The sequence below is a fragment of the Chamaea fasciata genome, unplaced genomic scaffold (assembly GCF_029207755.1).
Source record: "Chamaea fasciata isolate MVZ Bird 193981 ecotype frontalis unplaced genomic scaffold, bChaFas1.0.hap1 SCAF_31, whole genome shotgun sequence".
In the NCBI taxonomy this organism is placed as follows: Eukaryota; Metazoa; Chordata; class Aves; order Passeriformes; family Sylviidae; genus Chamaea; species Chamaea fasciata.
Window position 1 is genome coordinate 960,323 of NW_027094116.1, and position 20,498 is coordinate 980,820.

At 54.2% G+C, this 20,498-nt stretch overlaps 2 protein-coding genes across 3 annotated transcripts; both read right to left on the reverse strand.

The window, feature by feature from the left end:
• Window positions 1–5: 5 nt before the first annotated feature.
• MSTO1 (misato mitochondrial distribution and morphology regulator 1) lies at window positions 6–3,725 on the reverse strand. Of its 2 annotated transcripts, none has more exons than XM_066206787.1 (14): window positions 3,638–3,725; window positions 3,428–3,551; window positions 3,308–3,362; window positions 3,160–3,235; window positions 3,020–3,068; window positions 2,655–2,769; window positions 2,432–2,549; window positions 2,207–2,341; window positions 1,952–2,104; window positions 1,293–1,424; window positions 1,019–1,203; window positions 728–823; window positions 528–646; window positions 6–309 (listed from the first exon to the last, which is right to left on the reverse strand). In XM_066206787.1, the coding sequence occupies exons 1-14, from the start codon at window positions 3,710–3,712 to the stop codon at window positions 77–79; spliced, it is 1,665 nt and encodes a 554-aa protein (XP_066062884.1). In that variant the 5' UTR covers window positions 3,713–3,725; the 3' UTR covers window positions 6–76. The 2 variants fall into 2 exon arrangements, with proteins under 2 accessions (XP_066062884.1, XP_066062882.1); XM_066206785.1 differs by having other exon boundaries at window positions 728–826.
• A 103-nt stretch (window positions 3,726–3,828) lies between these two features.
• On the reverse strand, window positions 3,829–18,614 carry DAP3 (death associated protein 3). The gene is made up of 14 exons (XM_066206858.1): window positions 18,546–18,614; window positions 17,574–17,650; window positions 16,749–16,794; window positions 12,954–13,070; window positions 10,283–10,384; window positions 9,343–9,451; window positions 8,857–8,949; window positions 7,798–7,928; window positions 7,548–7,628; window positions 7,014–7,172; window positions 6,163–6,222; window positions 4,968–5,057; window positions 4,060–4,177; window positions 3,829–3,939 (listed from the first exon to the last, which is right to left on the reverse strand). Exons 3-14 carry the CDS (start codon window positions 16,788–16,790, stop codon window positions 3,854–3,856), a joined length of 1,188 nt encoding a protein of 395 aa, XP_066062955.1. The 5' UTR covers window positions 16,791–16,794; window positions 17,574–17,650; window positions 18,546–18,614; the 3' UTR covers window positions 3,829–3,853.
• Between the last annotated feature and the right edge of the window lie 1,884 nt (window positions 18,615–20,498).

Here is a 20,498-nt window from a genome sequence, read left to right on the forward strand (position 1 = left end):
CCGTCTCCAAAACCATTCCCTTTATTTTGGGAGTGATCTTAAAGCCACTCTCCCTTCCCCCAATAATTAAGGTGGGTTAGTCTGAGTCTGCTTCATCCTCAGATGCTCCAAATCCTGTCTCATAGCACTGGGACAGGGTCTTTAGCTCCTCCAGAGCCTCCTGGAAGTCGTCGTATTCCACGCCGGCTGCGAAGAAGCTGCTCCAGCGCCGCACGTTGGGCGCCCGCAGCTCCCGGCACAGCCCCGAGAGCAGCGAGTGCAGGACGGGGGAGCTCTGCAGGGCTGCCAGCACGGGAATGCTCTGCACACCTGCGGGGTCACAGACACAGCACGGCTCAAACACCCACCTCAATCCCCGTCCCTGCCCTGTGCTACTTCACGAGCAGTTTGCCTTATTTGAACTCGGCTGCTCCACGCTCACAACTTGTGCCCTCCAACACTCCGCACTGGGTTAGTTGGTTATTAATAATTTTTACCTCTGTTAGGCCCTGATCCCTCTGTTGCAGAGTTTAAGGGGCATTTGTTACCTCCTGAGGAATAGCCCTGAGCTTTGTCCAGGAGGAAGCCTTGTCTGGTCAGCAGAGGAGAGAAGAACTGGGGGAAGGGAGGCCGGGTGTCACAGGGCTGCCGGAGCACGTGGGATGTGCTGTGAGGAGATGAATAAAGTTACCCAGAGCTCCCTCAACTGTTCCCTGTTCTAAACCAGCCACCCCCTGCCTGTACCCACCTGAGGGCTCCGGGGAACTGGGTGTGGAGGAACTGCTGGAGCATCTGCTCAGGGCTCTCACAGCTGTGCAGGGGGGACCGGGGCTGGCCCGGGCAGCTGCTGCAAAGGAAATCCAGGGTTTTCCAGCCTGAAACCATCACTGCCTCAGCTGCTTTTCAGCTTTTTTGCTCCAAAATTAGTAGCACTGAGTCACTAGACTGCTCCTCCCTTCAGCTGGCTCTCCAAATGGAGGGAGCGTGGATGCCTCCAGTGAGGAATCCCTGCAGAAGTGCGGTTCAAATGCTGATTTACCTGGTGGGTTTCTCTTGGCAAATTCCTCGTAGCACAACAGACTGAGCAAAACAGCAGCTGACCTTTTGCTCCCTCCCCGAGGACAGAAGCTTCCAGGGCACGTCCTGCTGGTGGGCACTCAAGACGTCGGGGAGCGAGGAGCCGGGTAAGGCAGGGAAGGGAAGAGCTGCCCACGCAGCCACGACCTGGAGTCGGTGACAGAGCAGAGTCTGAAACGTGCTCCCGGCAGCGGGGTGTGCAGAACAGCTGCAGCACAGCTGGAAGGTGCCCTCACCTTCCTCCCAGAGAAGGTGAGGGAGTCAGCAAAGTGCACCATGGAGCCCTGGGAGGACCAGAGCCTGTAGGGAGCCGTGAGGGTGTCGAGCGCTGCTGCCAAAATCGCGCTGCTGTGGTAGTTCAGGGAGGCCTGGGGAGGAGACAAATGCAGGAATTACAGGACAGTCACCTCTTCCTTAAGCCAGTTTTGTGTATTTAACTTAACCAGACTGTAACTTGTGCTTTTGAAAGAGGTGTTGAACAGTTAAGTCAGGGTTGGGATAAGCAGCCAGTGTGTAACAGTAGCTCCAGCCCAGCTGTTTGCTATCAAATGCTTTGGTGCCAGTTTCCTTATCTTTCTTTGGCTCCTCTGGGCTCCAGCGAGGCTGGAGTTACTCTGAGCACGCAGAATAAAGTAGTAAAGCCTTTTCTTCAGTGCCAACACTGCAGGCAGCACCCCACCAGAAATCACAGTGGCCAAGGAAATGTGTTAATATTTTCAAAAGTAGGAAGAAAACTACAGAAATCAAAAGTTGGCAGCTAAGTCCCAGTGAAAAAGCAGGGAAAGGTCTCTGCTGAGCAGAACAGCACCGTGAAAAACAGGAAACACTTTGAGAGGGGTAAAGCTGCACAAAGCTCAAAGCCAACCACGGTGGGTGATCCCAATCCAGGACTTACCTCGTATTTTATGTATGGAAACGTCACAGGAGGTTCTGGCTTGATTCCCAAACTCCCACTGAGTGACATGGGGCAGAAGAGAGAGCTGTGACGAGAGAGGTGGGCAATGCCCAGGGCCATGTTCATCAGTCTGTAAAAACTGTTCTGAGGGTCCTGGGGGAAAAAAATCCAACCATTGGAATCTTAAAGAGCAGACAAGAACCTGTCAAACCCAGGCTGGGCACCTGTTCTTGGTTCTCCCCACTGTTTACTCACTCCCGCAGTACTCGGGACTGGAGTCAGGCCCCAGGTCAGGATCCCTTTCTGTGAATACTCATCGTGGAGCAACTCTGTCACCTTGGCACCAACTCCAGAGAATCCATTGTGAAGGTCACAGAGGACCTGAAACCCCTGTGGGAGACAATGGCAGCATCTCAGATTCTGCTTCATCTTGAGCAGAAAGCTGCTTGAAAGCAAAGGGAGCTTGGATAAGGTGTGAACCTGAAGGTAATCACACTCCTCAACATAGAAGTGCAGCCGATCTTCCAGCTCCTCGAGGCAGGCAGGGTCCTGCAGGAGACTTTCACCTTGCCCAAAGGCTTCCAGACAACCGCAGTCCCTAAGGGAAGAAGGGGTAAAGAGGGGTTATTTGATCCCTTTTATTCATCCTTGAAGGCAAAGCTCAGCTCCTGTTCTGGGTTCTGGACCAGACCCCTGGGCGTACCCATCGTGCAGGTACTGCCGGATCACGTAGACACTCTTGGGGTGCAGGTGCACGTTGAGGTAATCGGACCAGAGCCGCACCGAGGGAGCGTCCTGGGACCCTGCAGGAGCTGCACCTGCAGGGAGACAGATGGGAGAGCAAAGGTCCTTTCAGCTCTGAGCATCCCTGTGGATGCAGAAATCAGGTTTTTAACTTGTCCGGTTTTTTAGCCCGTTTGCTGCTCTGACCCAGCTCTCTATAGGCCGAGCAGTCTTATCCCATAGTTTTCCTTCTCCTTGTTCATTAACACGTCGTACCACGGCAGGTACCAGGGAATTCTGCCTTTTTCACTCTGATCCCCGGGAATGAACCGAACCCGCACAAACCTGGCCTCGCAGCACCGGGATTTCCCTTCCCGTCCCCGGCAGCGTCTCCCTACGGGAACAATCCCGGTTACGGGGCGCTCCGCCTCGTCCCCGCTCGTGTCCCGGGCCGGGAGCGGTGCGGGTCCCGCGGCCGCGCTCACCCTGCGGCTCCCGGTGTCCCGCGGCGCGCAGTCCCCGGCCGGGGCGCGGTCCCGGTAATCGGCAACGGCCCCGTCCCTGCGACACAAAGCGGCGGCGGCTGCGGGGGACCGTCCGCTGCCCGTTCCGCCCGTCCAGCCCAGCACTCACCAGGTCACCGGCGGCTCCGTGCCCGCCCCGTCGGGTCCGAGCGAGCCCACGCCGCCTGCAAAGAGAGCCCGGTCACGGCGGGGCCGCCCGGCGCCGCCCCGGCCCCCCGGCCCGCGGTACCTTTCAGCTCCAGCGCCACCAGACGCGGCGTGGGGGTCTCGGTGCCGCCCGGGCCCCGCCCGAAGCGCAGCAGCGCGGCCGCGCGGAGCTCGGCGGGCTCGGGGGCGCTGCGCAGCGTCGCGGCCTGCGGGGAACGGGGGAAAGGGGAGATGAGAGCGGGCCCCGGCCCCGGCCCGACCCCGCTCCCGTCCCGCAGCCCCCGCCCCGCACCTGCAGCCCCCACCAGTGCGCGCCCACGCAGCCCGAGTAGTGCCCGAGCTGCAGCGTGACCGCCTCCCCCGGCATCGCCGCGCGGCCCCGCCGCAGGAACCGGGAGCGCGTCACGGCCGGGCCCGCCCCGGACGGGCGGGGACGCGAACGGCGCCGGGCACGCGCGCGGGACACGGACACAGAGACGGACACCGGGACAACGGAGCCTTTATTGCGCTACAGGGGCCCCGCCAGCCGGTCCAGCTGCCGCGGGTTGGAGCCGCTCAGGAACTGCAGCTCGGCCTTCCCGTCCTCCGTGTGCGCTGCCAGGGAGAGAGAGAGACAGAGATGGAGGGGTTGAGGGAGAAATGGAGGGAGGGAACGGCCCCGGACACTGCAGGGCGGGCACAGCCCCGGTTTCTGCCCCCTCCCCGGGCACTGACCCTTCTCGTGCTGCAGCCACTTGCGCTCCAGGTAGTAGCCGTAGCAGCTCTCGAACTCCCTCGGGCTGTAGTTGGGGACCGGGATGGGCACAAAGGGGTCCAAGGCGTCGAACCCCTCCTGGGAAGGGAGATCAGTCGGGGTCAGTGTGGGGACATGGCCCAGACTCCTTGGGAGCTCAACCAGAGCTCAGTCGTGGAGTCATGGAATACCCAGTGTTGGAAGGAACCCACAAGGATCACCCGGTCCAACTCCTGCCCTGGAGACACCACCAATCCCATCCTGTGCCCGGGAGCTCTGTCCAAATGCTCCTCGAGCTCTGGCAGCCTTGGGGCTCAGACCATTCCCTGTTCAGAGCCCCAGCACCCTCTGAGAGAAGAGCTTTTCCTGCCACCCAGCCCAACCCTCCCCTGACACAGCTCCAGCCATTCCCTTGGGTCCTGTCCTGCTCACAGGAAGCAGAAATCGGAGCTGCCCCTCCACTGCCCCTCCTGAGCAGCTGCAGATCCCCGAGGTCTCCTTTCAGTTTCCTCTTTTCCAGCTGGACAGACCAAACGCCCTCAGATGCTCCTCATCCTCCAGACCCTTCACCGTCCTCGTGTCCCTCCTTTGGACACTCTCCAGCAGCTTCAGACCTTTCATAGATCGTGAGGCCCAAAGTGCCCCCAGGACTCGAGGTGAGGCCGCCCCAGCCCAGAGCAGGGACAATTCCCTCCTTGCCCGTGTGCCTGGCACACCCCAGGACACCGTTGGCTCCCCTGGCTGCCAGGGCACTGCTGACCCAAAGGTGTGTGTGATCCACAGAGACCCTGAACAGCGTCCCCTTGAACAGAACCAGGTCACCAACCAAGATTTCTGTTTGTTTCCCAATGTGAAGAGGGGAAAAAACCCCAAAGAGGCCATGACTCACCTTTCCCAGCAGCTCCTGGGGAGTGTAGGCTGAGCTGGGTTTGAAGAGCGAGCCAGTCTGGCTGAGGGTGGTCACAATGGCACCTCCACTCTGGAAGGCAGACCAGAAATAAAAATCCTGTTAGCTGCAAACCAAGTGCTGGTTCAGGATCAACCCCTGAGGCGTCTTCTTGGAGGATGGAGCTGCTGGAGCAAGTCCAGAGGTGCCCACGAAGGTTCCACGATGGAGCCCCTCTGCCCTAAAGCCAGGCTGGGAGAGCTGGGGGTGCTCACCTGGAGAGGAGAAGGCTCCAGGGAGAGCTCAGAGCCCCTGCCAGGGCCTAAAGGGGCTCCAGGAGAGCTGGAGAGGGACTGGGGACAAGGGATGGAGTGACAGGACAAGGGGGGGTGGTTTCACAGTAACAGGGCAGGGATAGATGGGATTTTGGGAAGGAATTCCTGGCTGGGAGGGTGGGGAGGCCCTGGCACAAGGTGCACAGAGAGGCTGTGGCTGCCCCTGGACCCCTGGAAGTGTCTAAGGCCAGGTTGGACGGGGCTGGGAGCAACCTGGGGCAGTGGAAGATGTCCCTGCTCATGGCAGGGGGTGGGACTGAGTGGGCTTTAAGATCCCATTCTGGGATCTGGATTCTTCAAACATTCTACAAGATTAACTTTTCATAATGCTCCTGACCACACTAATCCTGGCTGCTCCAAGTCCATGTGAGCAGAGGGAAAATGTACAGCTCTTGTTTCCAGGGCTGGTATTAAAACTTTTCTTACCTATAACTGGTTTTCTATGCAAACAAGTGAAACACTTTAAAAAGGAATTTCCTATATGCCTTTAAATCTGAAGCCTACTCGTTCTAACTCTGAGCATCCAGGGGATTGAAAAAGCAGCGGGAGGAGTTGACCTCCTACAGCAAAATGTTCAGAAACCAGAAGTTCTCATTAGTTTAAAAAAATCATAACCCAAACTGTCCCAAGGGCTGTCAAAACACCTCCAGCTCAGGGTCCTACACTGGAGCTTGGCTGGGGAATCAGGAAATGCTGCTACAGGTTTGACCTGTTCCCATTCTCCTCAGGTGGTGTCACAAACACCGATGAGACACTGATGCTGTGCCGGTGCTCTCCTTCAGCAGTGCTGGACTCGTAGCTTTGGGCTTGTGGCAGCTTTAACTGCTGGAGTGACACAGCCAAAGGCAGAGCCTGGAACTCACCCAATCGTTCCTCACCATCTTGCGCAGGTTGTGCACGAGCGTCAGCTCCTCTGGAGAAACCTGGGGGAGATTTTCTGCATCACTTTTTTATTGCCAGCAGCTTCTGTCTGAGACACCAGTTCCCCTCCCCTCCTTCCAATCGCGCTGGCAGCATCATTTGTATCCTTCAGGCACATTTTTTTTTCTTTGCTTTCCCTTAGCCCTGCAGCATCGAGCCTGAGTCATGCTGCACTGAGCAACACCCAGGCCCTGCCTCTCCAACAACACCCACCTGCACTTCTGTCTCAGGGAGAGACAGTAAAAATTCAGTAAAAATTGTCTGTAGCACAATACAAACCCTTCAGGCCCCTCTGAAGCCAAATGAACATTTTCAGGGATTGCCATAGAACTAAAACAGAACCAAACGCCCTCCCTGCTCCCTCTTGCAGCAGGAATCAGGGGGGTCCCCAGGGCAGAGCTCTGGGGGAATGATGAGGGGGGGAATGATGCCTTAGGATTTCAGCTTTTGTGTTTTTCATAGATTTGTAATCCTGCAATTCTTTAGTGTAGAACTCTAAACTCCACACATAGTGGGAGCTGCTGCTTTCCCATTTCGGTCAGACCTGAAATCAAGGGAAACAGGGACACCTCACTGCCTCAGGCCCTGAGAGATGTAAAACAAAAGACCAAACTTATAAAAGTGTGAAAACCCATGACCCATCATCCAGTTTCGAGTGTAGCCCTCGGGGTGGGGGGGGAACTTTGTCTGCCCAAAATGTACCTGAAGGCCCTTCAACAAATACAACCACTTTTTATTCCCTTCATTCTGCCCCGCCTGTTTTTAGGTAGCCCCAAGAAAGCATCATCCTCACAGGGCTCTTGTCCTCCTTCCTCAGCGTGGTCCGTCCCCAGAGCGCGTTGACGCCGTCCACGGCCACCAGGAGCCGGAAGGAGCCGCGGTGACTCTGCTGCTTGAGCTCCCTCAGCACCACCCCCACGGCGTCACTGGCGCTCCTGACACGAGCCAGACCCTGCAGGGAGCACAAGGCACACAGCTCAGCCTGCATTTCTTGCTAAGGGGTGATGCTGGGGACTTTGGGGCTGCCCTTCCTCAGGGGAAGACAAAATTACGGTCAAGAACTTCCTTGTTCCTATCCAAGGAGCAGTTTGAGCATCCAAACAAGGGGATTTCAGATTCTAACTTTGTCTTCTATCCAAATTCTCTGTACAATTTTCTTTACGGATCTGCCACAGCCTCCACAACATCTTTTGTTGATAGGGAGACACCTCCTATTTCCCAGGACTCACATCTCTGAGGTCTTGAGGAGCAATCTGTTCCACAAACACAGTGATGGGCTCCTCTGCTACAAGGTGAAACCACACCAGCAGCAGTGGTTGTTCCTTACCTGCTCCACCACTTCCCCCAAAGGTCTGCCCTCCTCTGTGCTTTCTTGTTTGCCCCATATGTACTTTTTTTGTGTTTTAATCTGTGGGAAGAAAACTATTATTAGACTGGGGAAGAAAGGAGGCAAAGCAAGGCTGGATTGTGGAATCTGGGAAAAGTATCCACCACCAGCAGCCATCCCCACAGAGGGGACCTAAAGTGCTTTTCCTGCAGCACCTGAGGGGCAGTGGGTGGGGTTTGCAGCCACAAACCTCTTGCAGGAAACGTTCATTGGAGCTTTTGAAGTTCATGAGCCAGGCAGAGGCCTGCAGAGGCTGATCCAGCCGGTCTTTCTTGTAGGAAGACTGCAAAAGCTCCTTGCAGTTCTTCACCCAGAGATGAGCTGTGAGCAAAATAAAACAGTTGTTTTGAATTTTCTTTTTTTTTTTTAGTCAAAATAATGCTACGAGGTGGAGGTGGTGGGGGTGTTTGTGTTGCTTGTCCTTATTCTGCAGCTCTGGTAAGGAAAGTCACAGAATCCCAGAACGGTTTGGGTTGGGAGGGACCTAAAAGATCAACCAGTCCCACCCCCTGCCATGGGCAGGGACACCTTCCACTCTCCCAGGTTGCTCCAAGCCCTGTCCAGCCTGGCCTTGGGCACTTCCAGGGATGGCGCAGCCACAGCTTCTCTGAGCACCCTGTGCCAGGGCCTCCCCACCCTCACAGGGAGGGATTTCTTCCCTATATCCCATCTCACCCTGCCCTCTAGCAGTGGGAAGCCATCCCCCCTTGTCCTGTCCCTCCACTCCCCTGTAAATAGTCTCTCTCCATTTTTATTGTAGCCCCATTAGGTCCTGGAAGGACACAATTAGGTAAACCCCCCAGAGCCTTTTCTTCTCCTGGCTGAACAACCCCAAATCTCCCAGGCTTTCCTCACAGCAGAGCTGCTCCCCTGATCCCTCTGATCACCTTCATGCCTCCTCTGGATTCATTTCAACAGGTCCTTCCTGTGCTGGGACCCCAGAGGTGGATACAGCTCCATCCTTACTGGAGAACTCTCCCTTGGGATCAGAGGAGGGCACACAGACCCCAAACGATCTCTGCCCGTGCTCATTAACAATGGAGAAAACCAGACTGACCCAAAGGACGTGTGAGCAGGTGAAAATAACTAACTGTGCTCTATTTTATTTAGGGATTTTTTTTTTTTTTTTTGTTCTATGAGCTTTCTCCACTACAGAAAAACAAGGACAGATTGTGGGTGTGCTATCCTACAGCTCCTGAGGCAGCTTCTTTTGGTGTGTGGTGTGGTAAGAGAGCCCTGGTTTTCTCACCATCCGGGATGTGCAGCACCAGCCAGCCCTGCCTGGAGCAGTAGTGAACCACGTGGCACAGGGTCATGGTCTTCCCTGTTCCTCTCTCACCATCTCCAACAAGGACTGTCAAGGAAAGTCTCTGAAAAACCACTTCAGTTTGTACTTGATTGTGATTCCTTCAGAAAGGGCATAAAGGGAGTTCAGAGCTCGTCAAAGCAAGGATGGCATTTCAGCAAACCCAGAGAGTTCCTTCTCCCCGTCCCCCACCCCACGGAGCAGAGCTGAGGAGCCCCACGCCCTGTGTGCTGACCCTGTCTGTAGGTCTGTGCCATCAGTTGGAATCAAGGTATCCAAAAATTTCCTGAAGTGCCTCGAGTCCCTGCAGTACCCACAGACCACGTAGCACAACCACCTCCTGGAGACTAAGCCAGCTCAGGCTCACAACAACCCTCTCACCTGCACAAATTGTGTTTCTCTTCATTCTACCCTCCAGTTAAAGGATACAGATCACGTATCTGACAGCAGGGTGGGCAAGGTTGGAGCCCTTCAGGCAAGCGAGGAGCTCCAGCGCCGGTTTCCGCACCATCACACGCGCCTCGTTGAAGGTCTGGATCTGAGCAAGGAGCAGATGTGACCAAGCTGCCACGAGCTGGCCCAGCACAGCTGCCCCCAGCCCAGCTCCACCCCTGCCTGGAGGTTCCCCACACCCCCAGCTCTGCCCTCTCTGCCCAGCAGCACCCACAGGGTCGGCCAAGCGCTGCTTCCCCTCAATGAAGGGGGAGCTCCTTCCTGTGCCTGGAAAGGGTTTTCTGGATCAGCTGTTCCACCCTCTTCCCACTGACTGGGGTGTGGGTGACTGGCCTGTCCATGAATCCAAACCAGGGACCTGGATATGCACAGGTAAGGAATCTCTTCCTGACTCAGGCAGAGCCCAGCACAGCTCCATCTGCCCCACCACACAAATCAGGAGCCAAGATTGTTTTGATGCAGATATAAACTTATTTCATGAGACAGCCGGTTTCACGCAGAAATAGAGCCATGGAAAGTATTTCTGCAGTTCATTATGTGCTTGGATGTTAGAGATGAAAAACACTGCAATGAAGGTTGCCTGAGGTGGAACCCTCAAACTCTTCTGCCGCTGCTCTGGGTGGTTGACTCATCTCTTGTAGATGTTGAAAACAACAGTAAGGGCCAGGAATAACTGCACTCCTGTTCTCTCTCATTCCAACAGGAAAACATCACAGTCTCAAATGGATCTGCTTCTTCCCACACAGAGTTGTGGAATGGTTTGGATGGGACTTTAAAGACCATCACATCCCACCCTCTTCCACTACCCCCCACTGTTCCAAATCCCATCCAGCCTGGCCTTGGACACTTCCAGGGATCCAGGGGCAGCTACAGCTGCCCTGGGCAAGCTGAGTGCATTCCCTCCAAGCTGGAATACCTGCTGCTGGAAGCGATAGGGCAGCCCATGGGGGAACACAGCCTTCACCTCCTCCAGGGGGATGTTGTACAGACGACCCTCGTGCTGCTCCGTGTGCTTGGCCTGGAAGGGAAAATGGGAATTGTCCCACTGGTGATGCCTCTTTCCAGGACACAGGTGGCCTGGGAGGGTGGGACAGGGAGGCAATGCTCTGCTCAGTCACAGGCACTTACACAGTCACACTGTCTTTACTGGGAGGCAGAGCAAGATGAAGCAGGAATGGTGGGGTCAGGACACTGCTGGCAGGTGCTTCGGAGGAGGCTAAAGAAAGGAGATCCCACCTGGCACTAAACTGTGAAGGGATTCCCTGAGCTCATGTATGAACTGTGGTGTTTTGGGGGCACCAGCGGCCCTGTGCTCCATGAATTTACCTCCCCTTTCACCAGACCCCCCAAACCTTAACACCACTTTGGGTTACCCACTGCTGTCACCTTCACTTTCTTCTGTGACAAAACGATGTTTTCTGCCCAGGGCTGCTGCCTCCCAGGAATAATTCCCACATTTCCATTTGGTTACTGGGTTTGGAAGCTTAAAAACTCAGAATCTCTTTTCTGGGGCAATAATTTCCAGTCCCTTGTGGTGACCTCAAGGATCAGGGCTACTCCTCCACTGGACTTGAATCCTGCTGCACTTATTTCTGGTGTTTACCTGCAGCTCTCACCATAATGACAGCAAGAAGCTCTTGTCACTGGGATCTGAGGATTTCATGCCTGCTTTTTCCCTTCATCATTCTCCTTTCCTGCCATGCAATACCTGCGAAGCACTTACTTATTTCCTGTTGCTCAAGTCATCTGTTTTTATGTCTTGTCTAATTAGGACAGTAAATAGAGACTACTCTGCAGTCCTTCCTGTGTGACTTTTAGCAGTTCTGTGTTAATCTTTGAAGCTCAGATCTTGTCCTGCTCTGCTTTCTGCATTTTTCCACGGATTTAAAGTAAAAATATCCTCCTCTTTATTCTTGCTGTATATAAAAACTGGCATGCACAACAACAAATATAACCATTTCTTAGTTTTCTTTGTTTTATGTGCAAGCATTTTTATGTGCAGGTTTGACTTCTGCCGGTTTGGCCAGGAATATTTGGCTTTTCCCAGTTCTTGATGGGCCTTTTATGGACCACTGCTGGTAGCTCTGTTGCATATCCATGAATTTTCTGCCCCCAGGATTCTTGTTAAGTCTCCCTTCCCTTCTTCAGACCGGATTTGCAGCCTTTCAGCACAAAACACACCTCTGCTCTCACCTTCTGCCCCTTCCACACACCAACCACCCCCTGTTCCACAGCTCCCTAGGAAAGGTTCTCCCAGGATAGGCCAGGGTATCCTGGACTCTTAGGTTTGCCTTGGCACAGGTGCAGGATTTGAGGAACTCCTGATTCAAGGAATGATTTCTAGGAAGAAACCATTTGGTAACTTCAGCAAAGGGCTGAGCTATTGGAGCTGCCAAACTGGGGTTCGCTGCTCAGGAAATCTTTGCAGCAGGGGGAAAATGTTAAATCCTGCCTGCTCAAGAGGTGCCCTGCTGAAAGGAGGCGTCACCTGAGGAGAGCTATGGAGTGACACTGGAGGCTTTTCCCAACCTTATTTCACACTGTGGATTCCCTGGAGTTCTGCACATGCTGGACATAGACCAACATGACTCAAACAGAAGAGCAGGACTCCAGAGCCCATTTTCATTCCCAGCTTCATCCCTGACTTTGAGCAAATTCCTTCACTCTCCCACGTAATGTGGGTGAGTGTCTTTATCCTCACATTTAGTCACTTGGAGCTTTGCTAACGGAAGGATACAAGAACTCCGACGGAAAATTTTGTGTTTAGTGGCTTTCTTAGCGCCATTCAAATGGGATTGTCTGGTGCAGGAGCTGGGGAGCGCCAGGCTTTGCTGCTGGAGTGACCCAGTGAGCCCAGGGAGGGCTGAGCCGGCCAAAGCTGTGCCAAAGCTCAGGCACAAGTCAGAATGCCAGAGCCAGTTGCCTGGCAACGAAAAGGCAGGCACAGGACAGTGGGGACAATGGTGGCCATCTGGCCTGTGCTGTGCAATCCATGGAGACACCGGGTCACGTGCGGCAGATCATCTCCCGCTGCCGTTTCCATAGAGACCCCGGAGGAATCGGCACCGACACTCCAATTACACAGGCAGCAGAGAAGCACCTCAAAGGCTCATTCCATTCATCTATTCCCCTTCATTTTGTGCTTGAGACCCAGTGTGAGGCTGGAATTGTGATGCCGCAGAGCTGTGCTGAGGTCATCTGGGGTGTGGTTTTTTTATCTCCTTCACAGCCAACTCAGGGAGGCTTTTCCAGGGAAGGATAACCCTGGAGTTGAAATTAATGGGGTCTGATGACAAGCTAAGCCACGTCCCAGCTCCTGCAATACACTCTCATCTGTGCAGCTCTGGAGAAGGGATCAATACTTGTTCCCAGGAGCTCTCAGGCAGAGCAGCCCCATCCTGAGCAGCTGTCCTGTACAGCCATGGCCCCGTGGTTCCCTCGGGGCTGGATCCCTGGTTTAGGTGTGTGTACCCCCTTCCCTGGACCAGCACAGCCCCAGGCAGCACTGCTGGCTCCCAGCACGGCCCCTGGTGGCACCCGGGACACCCAGCCCTGTGCAGGGACAGTGGTGGCACTCGCTCACTCACCGGGTCGCTCTCGCTGGTGTGGAAAACTGCTCGGGGCCTTTGTGCTGGGACATCCTGGCTGGACACGGAGCTCAGGCCATCCCTGGATGCCGTGTGGAGGGCACAGCCACGGTCCAGCTGAGGGGAGAACAAGGCAAAGAGACAACAAAGCTCTCAGCAGCCAAGGATTGATGGTGAAAAACAACCCAGGGAGTCTGTTCTGAGCGCTCGTGGCTCACACTCCGTGCTCCCGCCGAGGCACGTGCAACCCAGAGCTGAACTCTGATTGCAATTAGAATGAAAGCTCATCATTAGCATGGAAATTCATCACAAAACCCCACATGCTGTAGAACCAGATTTCACATTTAGATACCTGCACTGAAACCCTTCCCACCTGAGCCAGTTCCACCTGAAGCCACCTCAGTGATCCAAACCCTGCACCTGAGTTTTACCCCACAAAATTCCTTAAGATCCCACATCCAGCCACCAAGGCCTCAGTGCTGGGAAGTGCCCACTGTGTTTCTGCCGGCACTGAGGAGTGGCAGCATCCTGAAAATTCAGGCTGTCTAGCAATCCATAATCACCCCAATTACCGAGGGATTACGGCAACTCTGCCCACTATTTGATATTTATAATTACACTCCCTGCACTGATTTCCCTGACTGTGTCCCTGCATCCAGACTCCGGCATTAGGATACAGACGTGGCTGAGAAACCAAAACAGCCAGCTAAGCTGATTAATTCATTTTTCCCCAGACAGACTGCTGAAGCCTGCCTGCAAAGCCCAGCCAAAACAGGCAAGAAAGTGAGCAGTGGCAGGACAAGCATTTTATTATGTTGTGGTGAAAGAAAACACAAACATTTGTCAATGATTTAGAAAGTGCATCCTCCAGACAGGCTCTGGGAGAAGCTGAGAGTCCCTCACAGCATTGACAGGGCCAGTTGCAGCTGAACAGAGCCAGCAGTTTCCTATTTTGTCTGTCTGGGTGAGAGCAGCAGAATGCAAAGCTCAGAGCCAGGGACAGCTGTTTCAGCTCCCCATGGCATGACACAGCTCTGCTGCCACCCCAGTGCTCCTCAGGGGGCCACGGCAAAGCCACAAGGGCTCCAGTGAAAGTGGCATTACCCACATTCCAGATGACTGAGTCAGTATTTGGGCATTTGCCCTCCTGTCAGGGAAGGAATTAAACCAGTCTGGACCCTCTGGAACAAACTGCTGCAATGCAAATAGGGAGATCACCCAACACATCTTGTTCCCACGCTGCCCTTTTCCTCCTCAAATCCAAATCATCCTTTAGGATGGCTTGTTTGGCTCTGTTTAGTTTCAAATCCATGGAGGTGACAATTTACAGCCTTGAGCAAGGCACAAAGATGCCAATTTAATACATGAATAACTACAGAAGGTGACTCTTGTCACCTGATCACCTAGAAAATGCCAGCCCTCAGTCACTCCCAGCCTGGAATCAGAGTCCCTCTCATTTCCCTTGAACATCCTTGAACATCCTTGAACAGAGAAGCTGTGGCTGCCCCTGGATCCCTGGAAATGTCCAAGGCCAGGTTGGATGGGGTTTGGAGCAGCCTGGTCTAAGGGAGGTGTCCCTGCCCATGGCAGGGGGTGGGATTGGATGTGGTGTGAGGTTCCTCCCAACCCAGTCCATCCCGTGGTTCTGTGATCCCACATTCCCTCCTCAAGGCCCTGGTGAGCGTGTGAGGGCTGTGAGCTTTGCCCAGGGGTATCACACAAACCCTTATCCCAGTGCAGTGGTGAGAGAAAATGAAGCAAGGGTGAACTCCTTCCTCCTTATTCAGATTTTAGGGATGTCCAGATACAGCCTTGAGCTGAATGATACTTCATCAAACCAGTGTTAGCAATCTCATGTTTTAAAAAGCCCAAAACTGAGCTCAGCAGGACCGGGAACCTCTATGGGACACAAGCAGCTCCCCGTGACTTCTCTGAGAGGACTGGAAGCCAGAATGCAAGCGTGAGGAGACTGTCTTGAAGTCCAGCCCTCTGGTCTTGCAGCCAAACACATTAAATTTCTATTTCTTCCCCATCAACACAGCACATCCCATCTGTAAATGACTCCACCTGTCCCCTGCAGTGACACCGTTTTACACTGTCACTTGCAGCCTTGGCAGGACAGCTCTTTCCCAAAACCTCCTGGAACCTCCGGGTGCTTTGGAACTCGGCCTTTGTGGGCTGTGGGTGTGGAAGCAGCTCCCAAACGCTTGGAGACAGGGAATCGCTCCTCTCCTCTCACAGGCAGAGAGGAGAGCCCTGCTCACACCTGTCCTGAGCTCCAGAGATCCAGACTTGCACTTCATCAATCACGGCTTCCATTTACAAAATCCACCCGGGAGAGAATCCACATTTCAAACAGCCTTCAGATGGCTCAGGACACCCCCGCTGAAACATTTTATATCCCGAGTTTAGGGCAGCGAGGTGCCCCTGGGTCCCTCCTCCTGAACAAAAGCTCAGCATCAGCCCCTGGGCTTTGGAATGCCAGAAACATCCACAGAGCTCCCTGCTCCCCGTGCAGCTCTGCACAGCCACCCCCAGCACATCCAGCAGGCTCTCCCGTCCTCGCAGCCTCTCCCAACGCCCTTTTCCCCGGGAGCGGGGAGTGGATTTCGGGATAAGTTTCCATCTGCCAAAGGACAGGAGTCCCCTCCCTGGGATCCCTGAAATGGCAGCGAATCATCACGTGGTGCCCGGAGATGAATCGGGAGTCCTGAGCCATGAGGTGGAGCTGTTCCCGCGTGTTCCACACATCCCGGGAATGCCGGGCTGTTCCCGCGTGTTCCACACATCCCGGGAATGCCGGGCTGTTCCCGCGTGTTCCACAGATCCCGGGAATGCCGGGCCGTTCCTGTGTTCCACACATCCCGGGAATACCGGGCTGTTCCTGTGTGTTCCAGGGGCTCTGGGAATTCCCAGCTGCTGCCGCAGGCTGCCCGGGAAGGGAAGCACTGCACAGCCAGAGCTGCAAAAGGCAGCTGCAGCCACCCTCGGCCACATCGCTGTGCTCCAGGGGAAAAGCCTGGAAAAGGCAGCACGGCTGGAACTCTTCTCCATCAGGAAGCCATTCCAGACCTGCACCGTGAGCTCCTGCTGCTCTCTGGGGTTTAAGGAGGCCCTCTGGATAACACGGGGCTGCTGGGAGTTGGGGCAGAGCTGGTATCACTACACCCAGCTGAAGTACTGAGCCACTTTTCGGCTCAGAAAATGAATAAAAGAAAAGGTTCTCAGCTCAGAGGGTGCTCAGGCACTGCCCAGGCTCCCCAGGGAATGGGCACAGCCCCGAGGCTGCCGGAGCTCCAGGAGCCTTTGGAGCTCCCAACACAGGCTGGGATTGTTGGGGTGTCTGGGCAGGGCCAGGAGTTGGACTCCACGATCCTTGTGGGTCCCTTCCAGCTCAGGACATTCCATGATTCTATGTTTTTTGGCAAAACTCTTCCCACCAGCAGCACAGGCTTCGTGCGAGGCTGGTGGCTTCTTCCTCTGGACGTTCCAGCCATGCAGAGCAAGTGGAATAATCCCTGTTTCCTGAGAAACACGTGAATGGAAGGTGCAGGACCTCAGCATCCCTCAGGGAAAGGTGGAAATGGTGGATCAGCTCTTTCCTTAGCCCACAATGGGAGTTTACAGCCCCAGCTCAGAGGAGCCACCAAGGTTTTAGCTGACAAATGTAAGAAAAATCTCACTTTTCACTGTAAATTGTCTGTAATTGAACTGTAAATTTAGCTGTAAATTGTCACTCCAGGCCATGGGAAAGTTGGAATATTGGAAATAGCACCAGGCTCTAACAGGACTCACCTTCAGGGAACGGCAGGCGAGTCCTTGCAGACTTCTCAGCATTTTCCTGCGGGAACAGAAGTGGATATTTTAGTTGCTTTTGTTATGCCTGATTATCTTATGCTGGGAGAGAACTGTTTGTGTTGAAAGACCCTCATGACAAGGCACACAAATAATTCAGACCAAGTGTCAGATGCTCTGCAGTGACACAGACTGCTGATCAGCACTACTTGCCTAAGAAAAACTATTAAAAAAATAGAATAAAAACCATGCCATTAAAACATAAAAATTACAAATAGTTTAAAATAAAAACTAGTCCATTTTTTAAAAATAATAAAGTATGAGTAAAACTAATAAAAAACTACTCCTTTAATTATGTGGCATTTTCTGAGAGACAGGAACAGAAAAAAAAAACCCTTCACTTTGTAAAGGAAGGTATTTCATTCTCCTAGTGAGGAGAACAGTCTGTTGTTGGGATTGACTGGGAAAGGAATTTTGACTGTTAAGAGATATAGGACTGCAGTAGTGATTATTGTGAAGGAACTGGAATAATGCTGAGACTGAAGGTGCTTCTGTGTCTCCAGCTTCATCCTAATCATTCACCAGTATCTACTGCTCAGCCATCCCTGATTACAGCAGGAGGAAAGGCCCAAAACAAAACACTTGAGCAGTTGTGATGCACAAATAAAGGCAAAAAGTGGAGCAGAGATTACATTTGTCATCTCTGCTGGTATCCAAAGCCTTTTTCATAGAACCTCCCAAGGAGAAAATACTGACAGTGGCCAACAAGGATGCTTTGAGAATTCTTGGGTACAATAAGTTGCATTCAAAGGGAGTATTAATTACCTTAACTCCTCAGGAGGAGCTGCTGCTTCAGTGGAATTGGTGGTTACCTGCAGCTGAGCAAGACAAAGCTGGTTCACCTGCAGAGAACAGCATTTCCACCTGTTACTGCAGGGAGTGGGAAAACAACCCCACAGGGGAGGGTGTGAACGCTGCAAAGTCGGTTCTTATTCGTTCAACTAAAATAAACACGGGGAAACACAACCCCCCCCCCCCCCCCCACTCTTGCTATTTCAGGAATGAGTGAAGATCTCATCCTGCAGAGGAATTTTTGGCTATTTCACACGCCTTGCCGGCACGTGCAGCACAGCAAGGAGAGATCCCGCCCCACGTGGGAACCGAGCCCGGTGGTTTCCCATCAGTTTGAGCTGCAAAGAAAGCAGGGACGGGAAAGCTTCTTTCTCAGACACAATTGTGGAGAATTATGGAAGATTAAGGAGTCACAAAGACTGAATTCTGTTAATGCTTTTAAATGTCCTGTTGATTTTTCTTTTAAACTTGCTGTTGGCTTCTTTTAAAACCTGCCATTAATTCTGGGCACCCCGAGAATCCCTGAAGGACCAAGGCAGCTGTGGGGGCTGCTCTGGGGCTCCGTTCGTGGGAGAGACGGAAACTGGGCCAGGTTCAGAACAGCCCCGGAGCACCGCGGGTGCTACCGGAGCAACACGCGTGGATTTCTGTGGTTTTACCACCAAAAATCACGCGGACAACGCCGAAGGTGCGTTCACAGCCATCCATCAGCGACCAGAACGCCTCGGCTCTCCAGATTCAATAAAAACAAGCCGCGGCCGCTGCGGACGGAGCGCGGCGCGGCCCCCCCGGTGCCTCCCACGTGCTGCCCGCGGGCTCCGTTCCCCATTCCCGGTCACAGCCGGGGCCGGAGCAGCGCGACCCCGTGGGAAGTGGGGGGGTTCAGCCGTGCCCCCGAGGGGGCCGCGGGTGTGACCGAGGGGCCCGCGGTGCCCCCGCACTCACCGGGCCCGCCGGGGCCGGTCCCGCCCCGCCGCCGGCGCCGCCGCAGCCCCGCGATGACGCGGCCGCTACGGGAGGCGCTGAGGGACATGAGGGGCGTGGCTTAGGAGGGCGTGTCACAGTGGGCGTGGCCAGAGGGCGTGGCCTCCCGTGGCGGTGTTCCCGTGCGAGCGGCGTTAATGTGTTAATTTGTTTAATTGATTTCGTGCCGGCCGGCCCCGGGATGCGGGTTTGGCGGGTGCAGCGCAAAAGCTGCTCGAGGTTTGTCGCCAGGTTTTCAGAAATGGACAAATGAAATCAGAATGCCGGCGTGGATCGGGTTGGGTGGGTCCGCTGTGGGTCACGTCTGGTGCCACCGCCCTGCTCAGACAGGGACATCCCAGAGCACAGGATTGTGGCCAGATGGGTCTGGCAGATCCAGGCAGGGAGGCTCCGCAGCCTCTCTGGGCTCTGCTCAGGGCTGCCCACTGCCCAGGGCACAAGTTCTGCCTCCTGTGCAGGGGCAGTTCCTGCCCTCAGTCCCTGCCCGTGGCTCTGGGGCCATTGCTGGGCCTGGAGCAGAGCCTGGCCCTGCTCTGCCCCTTGCTGCACACAGGGACAGCCAGGGACAGCCAGGACCAGCCAGGACCAGCCAGGGACAGCCAGGACCAGCCAGGGCCAGCCAGGGACAGCCAGGACCAGCCAGGACCAGCCAGGGCCAGCCAGGGCTGAGGGCCCCTCTCAGCTGGGGCTCCTCTCCAGGCTGAACAGCCCCGGCTCCCTCAGCCTTTCCTGGGCAGGGATCTCTCCAGGCCCTTCAGCGTCTTTGTCACCCTGCAGGAGCTCCCTGCCCCTGCTGTGCTGAGGATGCCAGAGCTGGGCACAGCACTGCAGAGGTGCCTCCCAGGGCTGGGCACAGGGGCACGATCACTCCCTGACCTGCTGGGAATGCTCGGCCTGATGCCCCCAGTATTTTGTTGGTCTTCTTGGCCTCCAGGTCACAGTGCTGGCTCAGGAACAGCCTGTTTTTCATTTCTGAGGAGTCATCTGGATTCTCAGTATTGAATTTTGCATGCGTAGAGCAAAAGCAATTTGCTATTCATGGTTTCATGGCCAGGTTTTCAGGTATTGACAACTTAAATCTGGTTTTTCAAAGACTTCACATTTCTTTTTGCTATGGTTATTTTAGTCCCGGGGATTTTTGTTCATTTGAATTAAATATACCTACTGCTGTAATACCATTTTTTAATTAATTTCTCCTATTTCTGGCAGACAGTGTTTTAAAACACCATTTAACAGCAATTGCACATGGCTGTAGTACTTCCCATCAGACATTATGAGCATCACTCCATCATTCCCAAAAAACGAAGGACATGGAGCTGTTGGAAGAAGTCTAGTGGGAACAACAATGTAGCTAAAAGGGCTGGGAGAGTTGGGAATATTCAGTCTGGTGAAGAGCAGGATCTGGGGAGACCTCAGAGCACCTTCCAGGATCTAAAGGGGCTACAGGGAGATGGAGAGAGACTCTTCGTCAGGAACTGTCGTGATAGGACAAGGAGTACAAATTGACAGAGGGGAAAGTTAGGTCACCTATTAGGAAGAAATTCCTCCTGTGAGAGTGGTGAGGCTCTGGTAGAGGCTGCCCAGAGAAGCTGTGGCTGCCCCTGGATCCCTGAAATTGTCCAAGGCCGGGCTGGACAAGGCCTTGCGTGATCTGGTCTAGTGGAAGATGTCTCTGCCCATGGCAGGAGGGTTAAAACCAAATGACCTTTAGGGTCCATTCCAACCCCTTAACATCCCATGAGTCCAGATTCACGAAAAGACTTTAATTACCCTGAACTGGGAAGTGCGTGGGTGTGGCATTCAAGGAAAGACGGTTCTGTGGATGAAAAAAACCACCCGCATCACTCTGGGGCAAAAGAGCGCGTTTTCCTTTCCCGTCTTTTGCCTTTCCTGGGCACGCTCCCGGTGGGCGTG

Coding starts and splice junctions, on each gene's coding strand:
- MSTO1 (XM_066206785.1), bottom strand. CDS start 3,712: ATGCCGGGGGAGGCGGTCACGCTGCAGCTCGGGCACTACTCGGGCTGC. Junction 3,552..3,637: donor CGCACTGGTGGGGGCTGCAG/GTGCGGGGCGGG, acceptor CGTTCCCCGCAG/GCCGCGACGCTGCGCAGCGC. Junction 3,236..3,307: donor ACGGAGCCGCCGGTGACCTG/GTGAGTGCTGGG, acceptor TTTGTGTCGCAG/GGACGGGGCCGTTGCCGATT.
- DAP3 (XM_066206858.1), bottom strand. CDS start 16,790: ATGCTGAGAAGTCTGCAAGGACTCGCCTGCCGTTCCCTGAAG. Junction 7,929..8,856: donor GGTGCTGCACATCCCGGATG/GTGAGAAAACCA, acceptor TTTTGCTCACAG/CTCATCTCTGGGTGAAGAAC. Junction 3,940..4,059: donor GTGGCTGCAGCACGAGAAGG/GTCAGTGCCCGG, acceptor TCTCCCTGGCAG/CGCACACGGAGGACGGGAAG.